Source organism: Oratosquilla oratoria, chromosome 28 (genome assembly GCF_046742065.1).
Source record: "Oratosquilla oratoria isolate Oo_2021 chromosome 28, ASM4674206v1, whole genome shotgun sequence".
Classification (NCBI taxonomy): domain Eukaryota; kingdom Metazoa; phylum Arthropoda; class Malacostraca; order Stomatopoda; family Squillidae; genus Oratosquilla; species Oratosquilla oratoria.
This window is the reverse complement of record NC_134804.1, coordinates 26,848,216-26,868,028: the sequence shown is the minus strand read 5'-3', so window position 1 is coordinate 26,868,028 and position 19,813 is coordinate 26,848,216. Positions and strand designations below refer to the sequence as shown.

At 36.3% G+C, this 19,813-nt stretch overlaps 1 protein-coding gene across 2 annotated transcripts in view; it reads right to left on the bottom strand.

Annotated features, from left to right (window-relative positions):
- Positions 1 to 972: 972 nt before the first annotated feature.
- Positions 973 to 19,813, bottom strand: part of Helz (Helicase with zinc finger) — an 86,338-nt gene continuing 67,497 nt past the window's right edge. The window contains exons 16-17 of one of the 2 annotated variants that reach the window (XM_076211041.1): positions 14,232 to 15,259; positions 973 to 2,921 (exon numbers count right to left, since the gene is read on the bottom strand). In XM_076211041.1, the coding sequence (XP_076067156.1) occupies positions 2,914 to 2,921; positions 14,232 to 15,259 (1,036 nt within the window). In that variant the 3' untranslated portion in view covers positions 973 to 2,913. Of the gene's footprint in view, positions 2,922 to 11,580; positions 15,260 to 19,813 lie in introns of those variants that run through there. The other variant, XM_076211040.1, reaches the window with a different exon arrangement.

Below are 19,813 nucleotides of genomic sequence, written 5' to 3'. Positions count from 1 at the left end.
TTGATGTGGAAATCAACCAATACATTGGGAAGGCTACAACAATGCTAGGTCAACCTATGACCTGTGTGGGGGACAATCCCAAACTGACAGTGGCAACCAAAATGGTAGTGTATAATGCCTACAACATCAGCATACTACTGTACTGCAGTGAGGCATACACAACATATGCCAAGCAGAAGAGGAATCTGAAAAATTTCCACCTGTGCTACCTCCACTGCATCCATGGCGTATCATGAAGTGATAAAGTCCCAAATACTAAGGTTCTCGTATACACTGGCCTTCCCACCATGTACATGATACTCAGACAAAGTAGGATGCACTGGATTGGTCACATGCACCAGATGGAAGAGAACTGCATACTAGAGGTCATCTTGAGTGGTGAGCTTGCTGCTGGTAAGAGAACTGTAGGCTGTCCCTAGCTGCACTACAAAGATGTCTGCAAGCACACTACACATCAACACAGAAAGCTGGAGGATATGGCTGCTGACCAAAGCAGATGGCACAGCACACTCCTACAACAATTCAAGACAGAAGAAAATATTCACACTGTGGCCAATGAGAGCAGAGCCAGGTGGAAGGCCGGCACATGTGGGGCAAACCTCACAACCTCCCACATCTGCACCAAATGCAGAAAAGACTGCCACTTCCAAATAAGACTGAACAGTCATGGCTGAAACTGTACCAGCCATGACAGTACCATAACCACAAATTAAACACTGAAGTACAGTGAAGGGTACAACACCCATAGTCAACACTGATCGATGGAGACCACACATACATACACACACATATATATATATATATATATATATATATATTATATACACATACATTCATATATATATTTATACATATATATATATGCAACAGTAATCACATAAAACACATGAATAAAGATATTTTGCTAAAACCACGAGGAAATCAAAGATCGGAATACTGAACGTTTTCATCTATTTAAGATGAAAACATTCAGTATTCCGATCTTTGATTTCCTCATGATTTCAGCAAAATATATATATATCCACATATACCACATATATGTATATAGGAACACTTTGATAACTGACAGAGTTTTTTGCCTATAACACCTGTCGGTTATTGAAATGTCAGATTACAAGGTATATTTCACACTATAATGGAAGATAAGCATTCCAGGCCCCCAGTAGAACCCCCCCCCTTTTTTTTGAGTAGTTGAGTCCCATCTCAAATGGTTTTTGCTTTAACCTAAGTCTTTCCCTATTACACTGTAACCTTTCTGTACACTCTAAACAACAAACAAGGGCTAAAAAAAAAATCCAATATATAAATTTTATCTAATTTTCCAAATTTACAAAAGTTATAAAAAGTTACCAAACAGTAAAACATATCACAGAAATACATAAAGACACCCTTGGTGGGTATGGAGTGCCACAAGGCAATTTAAAAACATTAAAGCAAGTGAAAACCAACCACTATCCAAATCCAGTCCAGATTAAGTCCAGAAATATTACATAATGGATTTTGAGAAAAATCAACCATTACACACAGACACCCCAACTGGGTGGGGAGTGCTCATAGCCATTTTCTTCCATGATCTTCAGTGTTTCTGGGCACTCCTTACAGCTTCCACATCAACTAAGGCCATTTTGCCCTGGATCTGCAACACTGTGCAGCAATGTCCTCCATTTAAACTAAAAAAAGCAGCCACACCTTGCTTTGAAAGTCTCTTGTGCTGGCCCCTGTGTCAGTGATACTGGTGGTATTGCCACATCAGAAGTGCTTGCCATAGCAGTGCCATCATGTGCTGCTACTTCTTTGTTGTCTTTCTTCAATGTCCAGCTGGAAAGTAGCCTTGTTGCAAAGGAGGGCCTGGCTGAGTGACTGGCATCTTTGTGTGCAGTCTTCCGACCAGATGCATAGCAGTCTCTCCATTCTTTTATAATGCCTCCTTATTGTTTGCACTTAATCACTGACACTAGTCCTCATACTGAACTCCAAACACTGACATACTGTTGCAGCAGTAGACCAAGGTAACTTCATCTCTCTAGCTAGATCTAACACCCACATTCCTTCTTCTATCCTGCATATTATCTTCAGTTTGGTGGTCAAGTCCAGTGATTTGTGTGGTTGTTTGCCTTCAAGAGTCGACTTAGGTGATGTAGAGGCCATGTTGAAGAAAGAGGATGTGAAAGAAAGGCAAAGGAAACAGCTGAAGAAGCCACTGTGTCAGTCAAACTGTGCAGTAGGTCGTATGCTGGTGTTGTGGGACACATCACATCGATGCTCCTCTGTCAAGTGGATGTAATGGTGTCCGGCAGAAGCTGAGTGGGGCCAATACAGTAGTATTGGCTGAAATAGGCTCAGCTGGGTGTGATATTGTACTAATGTGCAGAAACAACCATACCCAGTCAAGCCGCTTGGTAAGTTGTACTTTCAGGGCAGATGTTGCTGTACTTTTTTTATTGTCAAATCTATGAAGTGTTGGATAGTGGATTCACATACTTACTCCAGTGGATCATGGGCCATGTATGGACCTCTAGGCCAGTACTATGTCTCTCCATAATTGACATCCTTGTCCCAGTTCCATCCAGTTAACCTCTTCCTCATATCTCTTCTACACCTCCTCTCTTATGATATCCATCCACTTCAATCTTGGTTTTCTCCCTTTGGCTGACCCCAACATGACTCTTCTTGATATCCTCTCTCCTCTCAATCTTGCAACATGTCCAGCCCATTTCATCTGGTTTCTTTTTCTTATATCTATAGTTCTTGGTTGTTGGGTGATTTCACTCAGTTCTTGATTATGATGTTTTCTCCATCCATTAATGTCCATGTCATATATTGGTCCTACTATTCTTCTTAGAACACTATTTTCAAACACTATTTGTTTTTTTAATTTCTTGGTCAAAATCCATGTTTCCAAGGCATATAAGGCTATAAATCTGAAAAAGGAGTTGTATATCCTTAGTTAGGTGGTTCTTGATATATTTCCTTTCTTTATAATGGGTAAAATACTTATAATAACATTTATTTGCTGATGTACTTTCTCCTATTGCATACCTTCCCAAACCCCGTTACTAACTCCCTTAATCCCTTCTCTAACCCTATCATAAGCACAGTGTCATCAGCAAACAACAACTAGCTCACCCACTACTTTTCTCCATTTTCTTTAACCACCTCCAGTCCCCTGCCCATTACCCTCACAGTTAACCTCCAGCACCATCCCATCCATGCACACATTGAACAACCAACACCTCCCTTCTTCACACACTCTGCATGACAACCATCTAACCCAGGTGCCTTACCTGCTTTCATAATTTTAATAACTACTTGCACTTCATCTTTTCTTATTTCTCTTCCATTTTCCTCACCCATCACTGTCATTTTTTAGTGCCTTCCACTGCTACCACCAATCCCTCCCTATCCTTCTCCACATTTGGCAGCTCCCTAAAATACTCTGCCCATCTTCACCTTACTGCTTCCTTTTCCGTTATTATATCTCCATCTGCACCTTTTACTTTTTCTTTTATACTTGATTTGTCTACCCTTCCTCTCTTAACTTCCAAAATATCTTTTATTACTAAACTCTTGCAATGGCTAGATTATTTATTTTTATACTATTGAACTTTAATCCTTCTTTAATTTTTATCAATGCACATATAATCCTTTCCATTGTTATATCAACCCATACAGTGTCAGCCAATATATTGCTAAGATACATGCTGGTGCCAGCTGATTTTTTTTTTTTTTTTTTTTTTTTTTTGCAGTTTGTTTTAAGATAGCATAAAATGAAGGTATAGCATGAAAAAAGTACTCACAATTGAATATATCTTGCATCCGTGACCAGGGAGATGTATATGCCTAATGAAAGTGAGTTGACAGGGCACGATAGTAAATTTAGTGTATTCTTTCCCTCTCATTCACATTTTCTATGCATATTATGATAGATATACCCCATACCCATTATTACTATGCATGTATATACCATCTTAGTGGATTTATATACCTGTCAATGTTAAAAAAAAAGAGAGAGAGAGAGAGAGAGAGAGAGAGAGAGAGAGAGAGAGAGGGAGAGAGAGAGAGAAACAGCATTAAACCATAAAATTTTTACCCAAAACATGAAAACAATGCTGCCAGTTCTACCCCAGCACTCTGCAGTGTTACAATGGTATAAAAGGGTGTGGAGGGGAGCTCTAAGTTAACTCATAACAACAAAAATATGTAGTGTACAGCAGGACATTTATAGCTCATCAAAATTCTACATAAATGGGTTCACAAAGGCTCCAACCACAGCGTGCAATTGCAATGTCTTGTGGGGATGTATGGAAACCATGCAGCTAACCCAAGCCAGTTTGTTAGGAAGCAGCTATGGCAACTATTGCAGCATTAAATTAACACCGTTGACAATTTGTATCTCTCAGCATCTAGTTTGTTCTTAAATTCTTGAATGGTGTTTGCACACACTATTGTTTTATCTAATTTGTTCCAGACATCTACCACTCTGTGTGGTAGATATATGTATGTACGTGTGTATATATATATATATATATATATATATATATTTATATATATATATATATATATATATATATACATATATAATTACAATGAAATCCTCAGTTGGAGTAAAGTACAGAAAGATGAATAATGGGATTTATATATTTTGGGACTGGTTTCATCAAATTCCCATGCATAGAAATATTGGTTCACATGCCCTGGCAGTTGCTCAGAAATGGTAACCAAACCTTTTCAACCTGTAAGTCAGTCTGGTTAAGATAGCCTCAGAATCAATCACTTTATTGTCCTTGATTGCAAAAGACAGATTCTCATAATTAATACCAAGATATACAGATACTATGCTTCATCTTTTTGTATCTTTCTCTGAGTGCAAATTTCTTTTCTAATGTCTACTAGGTGTTAGTACTTATTTCAAAGTTTTGAAATTATGTACATACACATATAACAATACATGAATTCAAAATTAAATATGATAATTGGAAATCAAAGCTATTCATGCTGGAATTGTACATGAATTTAAGGCTAGGTATAATAAAATTGGAGAGTAGAGATGGGACCCATCGAACATTGCTCCTTTCCTGTAAACTACAATTCCACCCATTCCACTCCCATCTACTATCCATCATTTTCCTCTCACCTCACCTTCTCATAGATGAAGAGTCATCCCTATCTTCCAACCACTGCCTAGGTCAGAAGCTTCTGTATATATACACATACTTAGATACACACATACACACATGATGACATGATGTAAGCAACAACAAGCTATGCTAACACGTTTGCAGATGAAAAAAATTCATGAGAAGAGAGAAAAATGAGACTACTGCCAAAAGATCTAGACACTATTTTTGCATGGAGCCAAGAAAGGGAAATTAAGTTCAATACCAAAACATTCAAAGAACTGGAAATGGGCAATAGTGTCAAAAGACCATCCTTTAACTATTCCTTGGGAAGTGAACCCATTACAAAAACAAATGAAGAGAATGATTTTAGAGTGTTGATAGAAGAACCTGTCACTTGACAGACATATCAGCAGGATTGTGGGAGAGACATACAGACTACTGCAGAAGATCAAAGTGGCATTTCACTATATGGATGAAAAGATGATGAAAAAAAAAACTCATCAAAATCCTGATACATACAGGACTGGAATATGTGTCAGTAGTATGGTCCCCACACAGAGTGAAAGGTATAAGCAAACTCAAGAGAATACAAGGGGCAGTAACCAAACTCATCCCCAGCTTGGCAGATAAACTATATGAAGAAAGACTAATAGCACTAGGTCTCCCAACTTTGAAAGACTGAAGAGAAAAAGGTGATAGGATTACAGTATTTAGGTCACTAAAGGGGGTATATTGAACTGACAGAAAAGATCTCCTGATAAAAGATGGAAGGGCTTTAACATTTTTCATATGATGACGCCTATGTAGCTGTCATGAGATGCAAGTGAGATACGAGGAAGAGGGTGTAAGCATCTTGATTATATTTATTTTTAGTAGTAGATGAGTGACCCCTGAGTTCTGTGAACTGGCTTGATCATGATTTTTGTATTTATTATTACTCAGTGAAAGAGAATGAGTAGTACAGCAGTGATTTTATATTTTATAATATGAGTATTGTGATGTGTCAATCATCGTACCTCAGACGTCTGATACTATAAGTGAGATTCTGACTCATATTAAGAGATTCAGAGGTCACGGGAGCAAATTAAGAGAGAGCAGATGTCTAAAGGATGTGAAGAAATAAAGTTTTCCATCTAGATGTAAAAATACTTGGAATAGCTTAGATGATATAGGCCAAGCTCAAATAATACATGAGTTCAAATCTAAATATGGTAATAGGATATCAAGGATATAGATTAAGTTGAAACTGCACATGAATTTGAGATTAGGTATGATAAAAAAGTAGAGAATAGGAGACAGGACCCAATGAACAATGCTCCTTTCCTGTATACTACATTCAGGTAAACACACACACACATATATATAATACATACACACACACATATTACACACATATATATAAATATATATACATACATACAACTATGTTAGGAAAGAGAGTAAACACCAATTGACAAGACTAGATGTGTCATACTCTTTGGCTGGCAAGAAAACCACATCATCCTATGGAAGTTACACCAGGAACAGATGCAAAAGTTTTGAGAAATTACCTCTTATGTTTTTTTTTTTTTTTTTTTTTTTTTGTCATCAATTAGAATGAGGAAATATTAAAAAAAAAAAAAAAGCATTACAAAGGAAACACTACAATGAAAATTCAAGTAGTGTATTCTAATTAGAATACACTACTTTAAGTTTCATTGTAGCGTTTCCTTTGTAATACTGGGTTTTTTTTAACCATTTCCTCACATTACGATTGACAACTCAAAAAAGTTTTTTTTCTTTCCTCATTTTATTTTTGCCTTTGGCTTACTCTAAGAGCTTTCATGTCTTTGCTCATTCCTTTTAGCATATTTCCTAATTAAATTTTTTTTTAAACATTTCCTCTCGTGCTTATTTTAAACATATTATTTCATTTGCCATGGCTTGTGACTTGAATTTTATTTTCATTGAACATGTGACTTTCTCTTATACTTATCTCAGCTAAATATGTTCTCAATCTGGTCTGTTACATCTGAGTCATTCCCTAGAATCCCAGAATCTCGAATCTTTTGCATTTGTTCCTGGCATAACTTCCATGAGGTGATGTGGTTTTCTTGGCAGTCAAAGATTATGACACATCTAGTTTGTCAACAAGATTTTTATATATTTTTTTTTATTTTTTTATCTTTTTTTTTATATATATTTTTTTAGTTTTTTAGTTTTTATTATTATAATTATTTTCTAATATCTTCACTATTCTTTCTTCTAGGCTATCTTTGCTCCATGCCCTCTTTAAAGGTTACTGTATCTCTCTTATCCTCATTTGCTGTTGGGCTATCCTTATTTTTCTCCATGGTGTTGAGAAGATTTTTCCCCTCATTTGCCAAAGTTTCATTTTCCTTTCTGTTTTTTGAGCTAGGATTTTTTTCTTTTTTTTTTTTGCTCAAGATTTTGCTCTAGCTCATGTAATCTAGCCTCATAAGAGGAAATTCAATCTTTAAATCTTTTCAACTCCATGAAAAAGTATCCAACTTGAAACCTTTCTTCCTAATTAATTCCCAGCATTACATTAATCACTGTTCCCTATCAAGAGCAACTTCAGAGATGAAAAATCAGTATTTTCCCTTCCTGACTATCTCCCAAAGTTGGAACCAGCAATGTTTTGCCTCTACTGTAATCCTGAATAGCATTGCATCTCCCCTGTCCACCCAAATAACATATGTTTTCATCTGGATTTGCCTGTAAAAGGCTAAATCCAAGACCATCGCCCATTGATTGTTGGCCATTGTTTGTGTGTGTATATTTACCTAATTGTAGTAAACAGGAAAGGAGTAATGCTCATTGAGTCCCATCTCATACTCACCAATTTATCATACCTAGCCTCAAATTCATGTACATTTCTAACTTAATCTATATTCTTGATTTCCAATTATCATATTATGTACTGTATCTTGCTACATTGCTTCTGATCCAGGGCAGTGGGCGAAATGCAGGGATGACCCCTCAGACAGGGTGAGCCAATATAAGGAGGGAGGGGGTGAATGGGAGTGGATTATGAGGGGATGAAATAGATGGGAACGGATTTTATGTCTTTGTTTTTTGGCTGCCTCCCTTGAAAGGGGGAAAAACCATTGGTATATGTATGTATGTATATTCAGATTTCAATTCATCTTTTGTTCCACCTTGGGCTATATCACCTTGTAAACTCTTCCCAGTATTTATGTATCAACAAAATAAACTGTTTTTCTTCACATCCTTTAGAACTGTGGTCTTTATGTGCATTTGTGGGTGTATGTGTACTTAGCTAGTTGTATTATACGGGAAGGGGAACTATGCTCGTAGTGACCCGTCTTTGTATCTCTCAGCATCTAGTTTGTTCTTAAATTCTTGTATGGTGTTTGCACACACTATTGTTTCATCTAATTTGTTCCAAACATCCACCACTCTGTGTGGAAAACTTTTTTTTTTTTATTTTTATTATCATTTTTTTTTTTTCAGATCTCTTCTATAAGTATCCTTTTTGAGTTTCTTTTCATGTCCTCTTGTTTTTCTTTTATCCCACTTTAATAAGTCTTCTCTGTCAAGGACTTCCATGCTTTCCATAATTCTGTAAATGGGCAATAGATCTCCTCTTTCTCTTCTTTGTTCTAGGGTTGGTAGTTCCAGTTTAGACAATCTTTGTTTGTATGTAATGTTTGTGTGTGTATATTCACTTAGTTGTATTTACCTAGTTGTATTTTACGGGAAGAAAGCTATGCTCGCAATGACCCACTTTTGTATCTTTCCACATCCAGTTTGATCTTAAAGTCATGTATAGTTTTAGCACTCTGTTTCCTCATTCAGTTTGTTCCAGATATCATTCACTCTGTGTGGGAAGCTATTCTTTTTCAGATCTCTTCTGTACCTGTCCTTCTTAAATTTCTTCTCGTGTCCTCTTGTTTTTCTTTTGTCCCACTTTAGTAAGTCATCTCTATAAAGAATTTCCATCCTTTTCATAATTCTGTAGATGGTATTTACCTATTTGTATTTTACAGGAAGAAGACTATGCTCGTGGTGTCCTGTCTTTGTATCTCGCAGTGTCTAGTTTGCTCTTAAATTCGTGTATCGTTTTTGCACACACAACTGTTTTATCCAGTTTGTTCCAGATATCCACCACTCTGTGTGGAAAACTTTTTTTTTCAGGTCTCTTCTATAACTATCCTTTTTGAGTGTGTGTGTGCATGTGTAAATATATGGGGACCAATGACAAGTACCTGCTTATATTGGTCCTTAAGATGGTAGAACTGCCCACTATCAAAACTCAACCCAATCTACCCCCATCAGGATGTACAGCCTTTAGGACCTGACACCCTACCTTGGGCCCAAGATCTCTCTTTGTCAACTTCAACTGTATTTCTAACACCTTTTCACATTATGAAAGCTGACAACTGGAGATCTACCTTCCTACTATTTCTATCTGGTGAAATAGACAGTCTCACCCTAATATAACAAAGAGAATGGTCCAAAGTTTCTTCCCAGAGAAATTTGCAGGAGGGCCCAGGGACTGTTGCCAACCATTGTGGGGATGAGGATTTACAGTGAAACATAAAGCAAGAGTTATTATTACTATTACTCTATATATACATACATACATACATATGCAAACACACACACACACATACATACATGCATATATGTGTATATATATATATATATACATATACATATTTATATACATATACATATTTATATACATATATATACATATACGTATACATATATATATATATATATATATACATATATATATATATATAATGTATATATACATATATACATATATATATATACATATATATATATACATATACACATATATATATATACATATAGCTATATACATATATATATATACATATATATATATATATACATAGATATATATATATATATATATATATATATATATATGCTAATAAGAAACACTGGTAACTTGTGTTCAATTATGCAAGAGTGACCACCAGGTAGAGAAATTAAACGAAACAAAGTGCATTCATAAAATACCGGCATCTCACCTAATTACTTTCCCGTATTCCTGTGGATGTATATATTTTTGCAATCCTTCTTTTCCATGTACTTGGCACTAAAGATATAATATATAAAAGCACTTTCTTCATTTAGTTCCTTTCCCAGTGGTTACTTGTGTGTTTGTGTGTGTATATACTGTATATATATATATATATATATATATATATATATATATATATATATATATATATATATACATATATATACATATATATATATATATATATATATATATACACATACATATATATATTGAGACATTGTGACAGGTTTGGGGAATGTTGAAGAGTAGGATACAGGTCTCGGGCTGAGTTTATTCTCGACCAGTTTCTCTTAGAGCTTCTTCAGAGGATTGCAGCTCTAAACGAAACCGGTCAGGATTAAACTCAGCCCTAGACCCGTGTCTCACTCTTCCACCTTCCTCATATATATATATATATATATATATATATATATATATATATATATATATATATATAATGTATGTATATATATTTTTTGTAAATGGATTTTCTTCGATGGACACATCGTTGAACACAACAGCATTTTCACTATTATTTCTGTTTCTTCCTATAATTCTCTAGCTCTTAATAGTTTTCTTACTTTATGAAGTTGAGCAAAAATGAGTTCACCAAAATTCACCATTTTTAATCTATAATGTTTTGATTGCACAGTCATCTTCAGATGGTTAAAATTGCATGCAATAAACACAATAATGTACTAGAGGGTCACATTTGCACTGAACACAGTGCAAATGTAAACTACTACACTATTGTGGTTAGTGCAATTGTAACTATCTGTATACAACTCCAGGTGAATGGTCATAGATTGAATATGGTGAATTTCAGTGAACTCATTTTTGTTCATTCAAGTAAGAAAACTATTAAGGCAGCAAGAAAATTGTGAAAATACTGTTGTGTTCAATGTGTGTGTGTAAATATTGCGTATATACATACATATATGTATGTAAATTTATAATATATATATATATATATAATATATATATATAATATATACTTATATACATGTATATACAAATACATATACAGTGGAACCTCAGATAATGAATTTAATCAGTTCTGTGACTCTGTTCTTTGTTCTTAAATTGAAACATTTGCTAACCAAAAAATTACAGCAAATGTGCCTAAACCTTACTGAGTTAGTGGGATTGTGTGTACAGCCATATTCATGTTTGTACCCTAAGTATCATTTGTTGCCAGAGACAAAAAAATTTCACAAAAATTGTTCATAAACCAATTTGTTCCTTATCTGAGGTTATATATATATATATATATATATACAGGTGTTAGTCTCCACATGTTCTAGTAACATGTTTCCACTTTAGTACACCATGTAATACTAGAATTTTTTTTTTTTTTTCCATTTTTTTTTTTTTTTTTTTTTTTTTTAATAATTTTTATGTGTTCCTGGCCAACCCCAATTTCAAATCACATGCCAGTGACCCATGCACCACCAAGTGGCTATCTGGTACACAAATCATTCCCACTCCCTGTACACAACCGCTCCCACCATTTTATGTGTTTGCACTAGCATGACCACACTGTAGTATCTTTGCTCTCCATGGTGGCTAAACATCATTCATGATGCAGTATGTGTTTATTTACAAAATAAATTCATTTTTGTGACATACTAGTTGGTGTTTCATCTCATTCCCATACCCATGGTAAGTGTAACTCTAGTGGAATCCACTCCATTTTCTATCTGCACGATTCACTAATTGTGGGACAGCCAAAAGAACACATATATCACATAAATAGATGAATACCTATATATATATATTTCTGATTGTAACACATAGCATTCTGTGTTAATGATATATTTCATGGCTTCAAAATTCCTTGCCAATTTCATAGTATTAGGTGGAAAGAAAAATATAGCATCACCAAATGAAACTATGTTGGTCTGTATTTCAATAACTATATAATTTTTTTTTTCACCCATAGCATCAGGCATCTTCAGGTAGAATAGTATGACATGATATCAACATATTTTGAAATGAAATTGAATGTGATGACCTCTGGTAACTGGGAATGTAGCTATGGCTCCATCAGTGTGTATTTTGTGAACATTAGATCACTGTGGGAAACTCTAAACAGTTCCAACATCTCATACCTCCTTTGTTGTATGTTAATTGCTAGGCAGTGAGTTCTGTGGGAGACAGATCCTGCTGCTTCCACCACACAGTTCCATGAGGATAGAGGTCGTATAAAAAGTTCTATTAATACTGCCCAAGCATTTGTATACAATGTTACTTTGTTTCGGTTTGTATTTACCTAATAGTAGTATACAGGAAAGGAGCAATGCTTGTCGAGTCCTGTCTCCTACACTCCAAATGATCATACCTTGCCTCAAATTCATGTAGAGTTCCAACTTACTATAATCTATATCCTTTCTTTTAATTCCTGTATTGTTCAACCTTGGGCTCTATCACCTTCTAAGTTACTCGAAGTATCTATGCATCTATATGGAAAACTGTATTTCTTCGCATCCTTCAGATATATAGTCTTTCATAATTTGTTCCCATGACTTCTTAAAGCCCTCCCATCCTTAATAATGATGAGGATATAGGGTACACAACACAAATGCTATCACAAAGATTAACTTTTCACCTGCAGCATGGCACAATCAAATCATACTTCATGAGTGAACACAATTTAAAAATAATCTGTAATAACCTAAATTCTAACAACTATTGTGACTAAAATAGTTGTATGACAAAATCAAAATACTTTGAGGCAGTATTAGTAAGAACTCACTGCCCTGCAATTAATATACAACAAAACATTTGCAAGACATTGGAACTGTTTGGAGGTTAACATAGTGATCTAGCATCCACATCTTATAGCCTCAAAGGCCCATAGCCACCTTCTCCAAACCCCAGTTTATAATACTTAAATTCTTTCCAAAGTATGTTAATCTCATATTGTATAATTCTACCTGAAAATGCATGATGTTGCAGGTGAAATGTTGAGAAGAATACAGTTACTGAAATATATACCAACATGGTTTCATTTGATGCTATAATTTTTTTTCCACCTACCACTAAGAAATTGAAGAAGGATGATGCCATCAAAAAAGATCATTAACAACGAGTATTCTTTGTGTTTCAACCAATAATGTACACAGGAAAACCTGATCCTAAAATTCACGAAATGTATATTCAAAGGTAGTTCCAAAAGTAATGCCTCCTGTTTTCTTTTGTTTTATTTTGGACCAAGAGATCTGAGGGGATTGTTTAGAGGATTGTTATGATTATTGAACCTCTATGTTCATAACCTGAAATTTTCATCTCTTTGTTGCAGATATTGACAGTATGACAGTCTAATAAATTAACTCCTGTTGTGGATGTGCATCAGATGCAGATATGCATGATTGAATTCCTCCATGCAGAAGTGCAACCAACTGACATTAACTGGCACTTGGTGAACGTTTATGGATCCAAGGCAGCTGGTGTCAGCACAGTTAGGAGATGGGTTTGTCAATTCTGGAGTGCCAACAGAAATGTGACAAACTACACTCTGGATGGCCATACACAGGCCCTTGCTCATTGATGGCTAAAGTGAATTGAGAAGGGGGTTGATTACATGGAGAAATAAATTCTGGAGCAAAATTGTCTGTTCATTTTAATGGTGCCACACTTGTCCTCATAACACTTCAACTTTTTGACTTACGATTAAAAAACCATAGGCTTCATTACTTTTGGAACTACCCTCATGTATATATATATATACACACAGACACACACGTGTGTATATATATATACATATATATATATATATATACATACATACATATATATATATATACACACACACATATGCACACATGCACACATACACAAGTACATATTTTTTATTTTTATTTTTATTTCTTTTTATAGATTTTTTTCCCTTTGTCTATACTTATTGATAACTTTACATATATACATGACATCTATTAAGTCTCATATACAAGTCTTATTAAGCAATGCCCAGTCAATCTACTTTTAAGAAAAATACTGATATAAGCTATTGGAATTTGCACTGGACTTCTCTGCAAACTCACAAAAAGCAGCTTGATGATCACTAGGCTTGGCAATATGTGACTGGCCTTCTCCCCGCTGTAATGATGAACGAAGAACTCCTGCATATGTTTTGGTGTCAGATGCTGAAGTCTGGAGGGAAGGCGAGGCTGGGAGAAAATTGCTTCTAGATATCTGCTTATCTAGGTAAGAATTATTGCCAGATATAGATAGTCTATTGAGACCGAGATCTTCATTCTGAAAATGTTGACTGTGTGGATTATGCTGCACCTGCTGAGTAAGAGTGTTGTGATTCTGTGGTAGGTTTGAGTTTGGTATACCATGTACACTGTTAGTCAGTCCAACTCCATAATGATATGGATTCCTTGCTTCCCTCTCTCTCTGGTTCATTTCACTGTTCCCACTGACTTCTCGGCTGCCACGTCTCATGTACAGTGGCAGATTTCGTGTTGTTCTGTAATTACCCATATTACTTGCATTCCCTAAGCCTCTTAATTCAGCCAGTGCATTAGGACCCATAGGTCCATGTTCCAGTCGTACCTCTTTTGTAGCAACTTTTTCTGACACACGGTTATCTGTGTGAGACCTTTCGAATCCTGGTGGTGGTGCAACAGGCCCAAATACGAAGTTAATGGCAGAAGGGTGTGGGGGTGTTCGTCCTTCTGGAGTGGTTACAATGGAGGCTGAAGAAAGAGGAAATGAGGAACCACCTGCTGTCTGAGAAGAAAGGACAGGAGCTCCTCTTACTGAAGTAGATGACTTTGTATGCAGGTCAGCTTCAAGTTCCTGTACTGTTACAATCTTACCTGAGGAAGCATTAGCCATTGGCCAACTGCAGCCAAACTTGCCATTACCCCCTGTGTTGTCCATAGTCTTACAACCAGCAGCAATACTACTCCAGCTGTTATCAAAGCTAGAGGTCTTGGTAGGACTTCTGTCATCAATGATGTCATGAATGGTGCGCACCACATCAGGTGTGTTAATGATGTCATCCGATGTTGTAGTGCCACCAAGTGATGGGCACCAGCCATTGCTTGTGCTTGCATGCAAACTGTAACAGGTACAAAATAATACATGTACACAAGAGGCATATACCAGGTTGAAAAATATATATATATATATAATAATGATAGGAAAATTATGCAATGTTTGAAAAAAAAAATAATAATACAAATAATAATGATAATAATAATGATAATAATAATAATGATAATAATATATATATATACATATTCATTATATATAATATATATATATATATATATATATATATATATATATATATATATATGAAAAAATAATAATAAATAATACAATCACAAGCTTCAGGGATTTATGAAGGACCATGAACTCCATCTGTATAACTACATTAAATCAAGTTTAGTAAACAAACCCTGTACTGGGGTACTGACTGCATATTGTCATGCAGTAATTATTGCATGGCAGCATAAAGCTAATGCTTTAGGGACTGTTTTGAGGCACCCCCATGGACTGAAGTCGTACATCATTTGTCAATGTTGAAGTTAGACATCTACTCATTTGAGGAATTATACTACTTTTTGTACCTTTATGCTGTGCCTTTCAAATTGTCCTTTACCATTTCTATGACTATACTTTTTTGTATCCCCTGTGGTTGAAGAAAAAAAAAGAATTCTGCCACTGTGATTCCCATGTAAACTGTAAAAGGTAACAAAGTGGAACAAAGTCATAGGACTAGGAATAGTGCTCTCTGTATGTTCAACCTAATCGAAGTAATGGCATAAGTATGTTTGTGAGAAGGAAGATGGATGTGTTTACAAAGGAATACAAAGGCGGAGCATGCCGACAGGAGACCTTTTGATCCATATCTAGGTCGGATGAAAAAAATAAAAAATAAATAAAAAATAAATAAATAAATAAATAAATAAATAATAATAAATAAAAACTATAATAATGTAAATAACAAATAAAATACATAAATAAATGCATAGGTATAGTTAAAATAATAAACAAACAGGTAAATAGTAAATGATAATAAATTGACATATAACTAATAATAAATGAAAATCAGACAGACAAATTATAACAAAACAAAAACAAAAAATATAACATAAATCATAATCATTACAGCATCTTACTTAAGTATTTATCTAAATGATTCTTAAAGCTTCGAACTGAACTACATTGCACTACCTGTGCAGGAAGTTTATTCCATTCATTAACTACACGGTTGGCAAAGTTGTTTCTATCTACTTCCAAATTGAATCTATTTCCGGACAGTTTGAGACCATTGTTTCTTGTCTGATTCTCATTCAATGTGAAAATTTGGTCACTTTTGATGTTGTCAATTCCCTTTAAAATCTTAAAGACCTGTATCAAGTCACCTCTGAGTCTACGCTTTTTTAGGGAAAACAGATTCATGTGCTTAAGTCGATTTTCGTATGATTTATTTTTTATATTTGGAATCATAACTAGGTCGGATGCAAAAAAATATATATATGAATGATAAAAAAATAGATACATACATACATACATATACCAAGGCTTTTTCCCCCTTACAAGGGAGGTAGCCAAAAAGGGAAAGGCATAAAAACACTCCCACCCATTTCATCCCTACATACACTCCACACCCCTCCCACCCTCCCTCTCATCTGAGCACCTCCTGGATGACGGGTCATCCCTGCACCCTGCCCACCGCCCTGGGTCAGAAGCAGTGTCGCAAGACACAGCACATCCACAGCAAGGCCGCTTCATTTAATCGGCGACCCCCCCTCTCCGTCCCCCCTTGCATATAAGGAGAGGACGGGGAGAAATCCCTTCGGGCTGCGTCAAAATTTACTCACACATACTACCCCACCCCCCACCCCCCTGCCCATTCCTCCTCATGCAATCACAACATCATCCATATACAACCATTCTCCACTCACCTCTGTCTTCCGTCCTCTTCCTTCCTTCCTCAACAGACATTCCCCTCTTCCCCAAAGCCCCCTTCACCCCATCCATCCACCTCATCCTAGGACGTCCCCTCATGTTCACTCCCTCCACATCTGCCTTCCATACCTCTTTTACTAGTCTTTCTTCACTCATTCTTTCCATGTGTCCAAACCATCCTAATATTCTTTCATCAACCCTATCTCCCAAATCCTTTTTCACCCCTGTTCTCCTCCTCACCTCCTCATTTCTCACTCTATCCAGCCTAGTAACCCCCACCATACTTCTCAGACACCTCATCTCAAACACATTCAAACTCCTTCTCTCTTCTTCTCTTATGTTCCACGTTTCTGCCCCATACAGTGCTGTTGGCACAATCACTCCTTCATACAGTCTCCTCTTCGCATCCATTCCCAAATGTCTATTCCTCATTACACTCTTTAACCCCTTCCATACGGTGCCGCACACGTAGGCGTCATGGGGAGCGAGTGTATTCGCGAGGCTGCCATATCGGCGTCTTGATTATATTTATTGTAGTCGCCCCTCCATAATGACATTCTTTCTAATTCTTTTGTAATCGCATTTTCTATGGTTATCAAAATTCACGGGTGAAGAGAGAACGATCGATATAAGCGGTGACTATATTTTATGATGCGAGTATTATTACGACACGTCGTACAGCTGGCATTGGTTGCTGCCACCGAGATCTAAGTCCATGACGCCTACGTGTGCGGCACCGTATGGAAGGGGTTAATCCACCAAGGCATTTACTCGCTTCTCTCAATCTACATTCTACCTCCACCTTCACTCCACCTTTTCCTGCTACACTTGCACCCAAGTATCTAAAACTATCCACTTCCTCCAGTCACTCTCCCTTAATGTTCACTTCCAGTCTACTGCCACCTTCACCCCTTGTACATCTCATCACCTTACTTTTACCTACATTTATCTTTAGCTTTCTTCTATCACATACTCTCCCAAACTCTGCCACCAACTTCCTCAATCCCTCCTCTGACCCTGCTACAAGCGCAGTGTCGTCCGCAAACAACAGCTGGCTCACCTCCCACTTTTCTCCATTTTCTTTAACCATCTCCAATCCCTGACCCACTACCCTAGCATTCACCTCTCGCACCACCCCATCCATGTATAAGTTGAACAGCCAGGGCGACATAACGCATCCTTGACGAAGTCCCACCTTTACCTCAAACCACTCACTCTCTCCATTTCTAATCCTGACACAAGCTCTACTACTCTCATAAAAACTCTTGACAGCTCCTAGAAGCTTTCCTCCTATCCCATAAATCTGCATAACCTCCCATAGTGCCTTTCTGTCTACCCTATCATAAGCCTTTTCCAGATCCATAAAAGCCCAAAAAACATCCTTCCCCTTTCCTATAGCTTTCTCACATATCTGTCTTACCACAAAGATCTGATCTACACAACCTCTACCTGTCCTAAATCCACACTGTTCCTCACCAATTACTCCTTCTGTTCCTCTCCTAATCCTCTCAATTAAGATCCTCCCATAAGCCTTCCCTACTACACTTAACAGGCTAATCCCTCTGAAAATACTACATTCACACTTGTCCCCTTTTCCCTTGTAAAGAGGAACTATACAGGCACTTCTCCAGTCCTCCGGTACTCTACCCTCTCTCCAGCAAACATTAAATAACCTCACCAACCAGTCCACCATCACTGAACCTCCCTTTTTCAGACATTCTGCATGGCATCCATCCAGACCAGGTGCCTTACCTGCTTTCATCATCTTTACAACTCCCTTCACCTCATCCTTCCTTATTTCTCCTCCATTCTCCTCACTCATCACTCTCATTTTCTTCGCATTTCCCACTGCAGCTACCTTTCCTTCCCTATCCTCCTTCACATTTAGCAACTCCCTAAAATATTCTGCCCATCTTCCCCTTACTGCCATCTCTTCCATTATCATCTCTCCATCTGTACCTTTTACCTTTTCTTCTCTACTTGATTCGCCTCCTCTTCCTCTCTTTATTTCTTTCCAAAACATCTTTTTATTACTTTCAAAATTTTCTGTCATACTCCTACCCCATTTCACATCTGCTCTCCTCTTTGCCTCCTTTACCTTTTGCTTTACTTCTCTTTTCTTTTCTTTGTACATCTCATATGACTCCCCCGTCCTCTTTTGTAACCAAAAAAATAGATAATTTTTTTTTTTTTATAATAATATAAATAATACTAAAAATGAATAATACATAGGTATAGTTAAATGATAAACAAACAGGTAAATAGTGAATAATAATAAACTCACAAATAAATAATAATAAATGGAAATCAAGCAAATAATAAATAAACAGACAAATAATAACAAATAATCAAATAATATCAAATAAATGGCAGTCATTACAGCATCTTGCTTAAAACTAAGTTGGAAGTAAATAGTGATTTTGAGTTTGGTGGGGAGAGTGCAGGGAGTCATGGACAGGGTGAGGAAGGAAAGTAGTAGCTCTGCTGGTAAGTGATAAAATAAGAAAGTGTGTGGTGGAGGGGAAGTGTCTTCAAGGTTAACACTCAAATGCAGATAACCTATTAACAACAATCCGGCATAGTAACTATAAAATAGCAGAACAGAACACCCAAATTTCTGTGGACAATCTTGAACAATGGCTTGGAAATTACAGAATGGAAGCCTTACCCCAAAAAGCATAAGAAATGTTGCTCA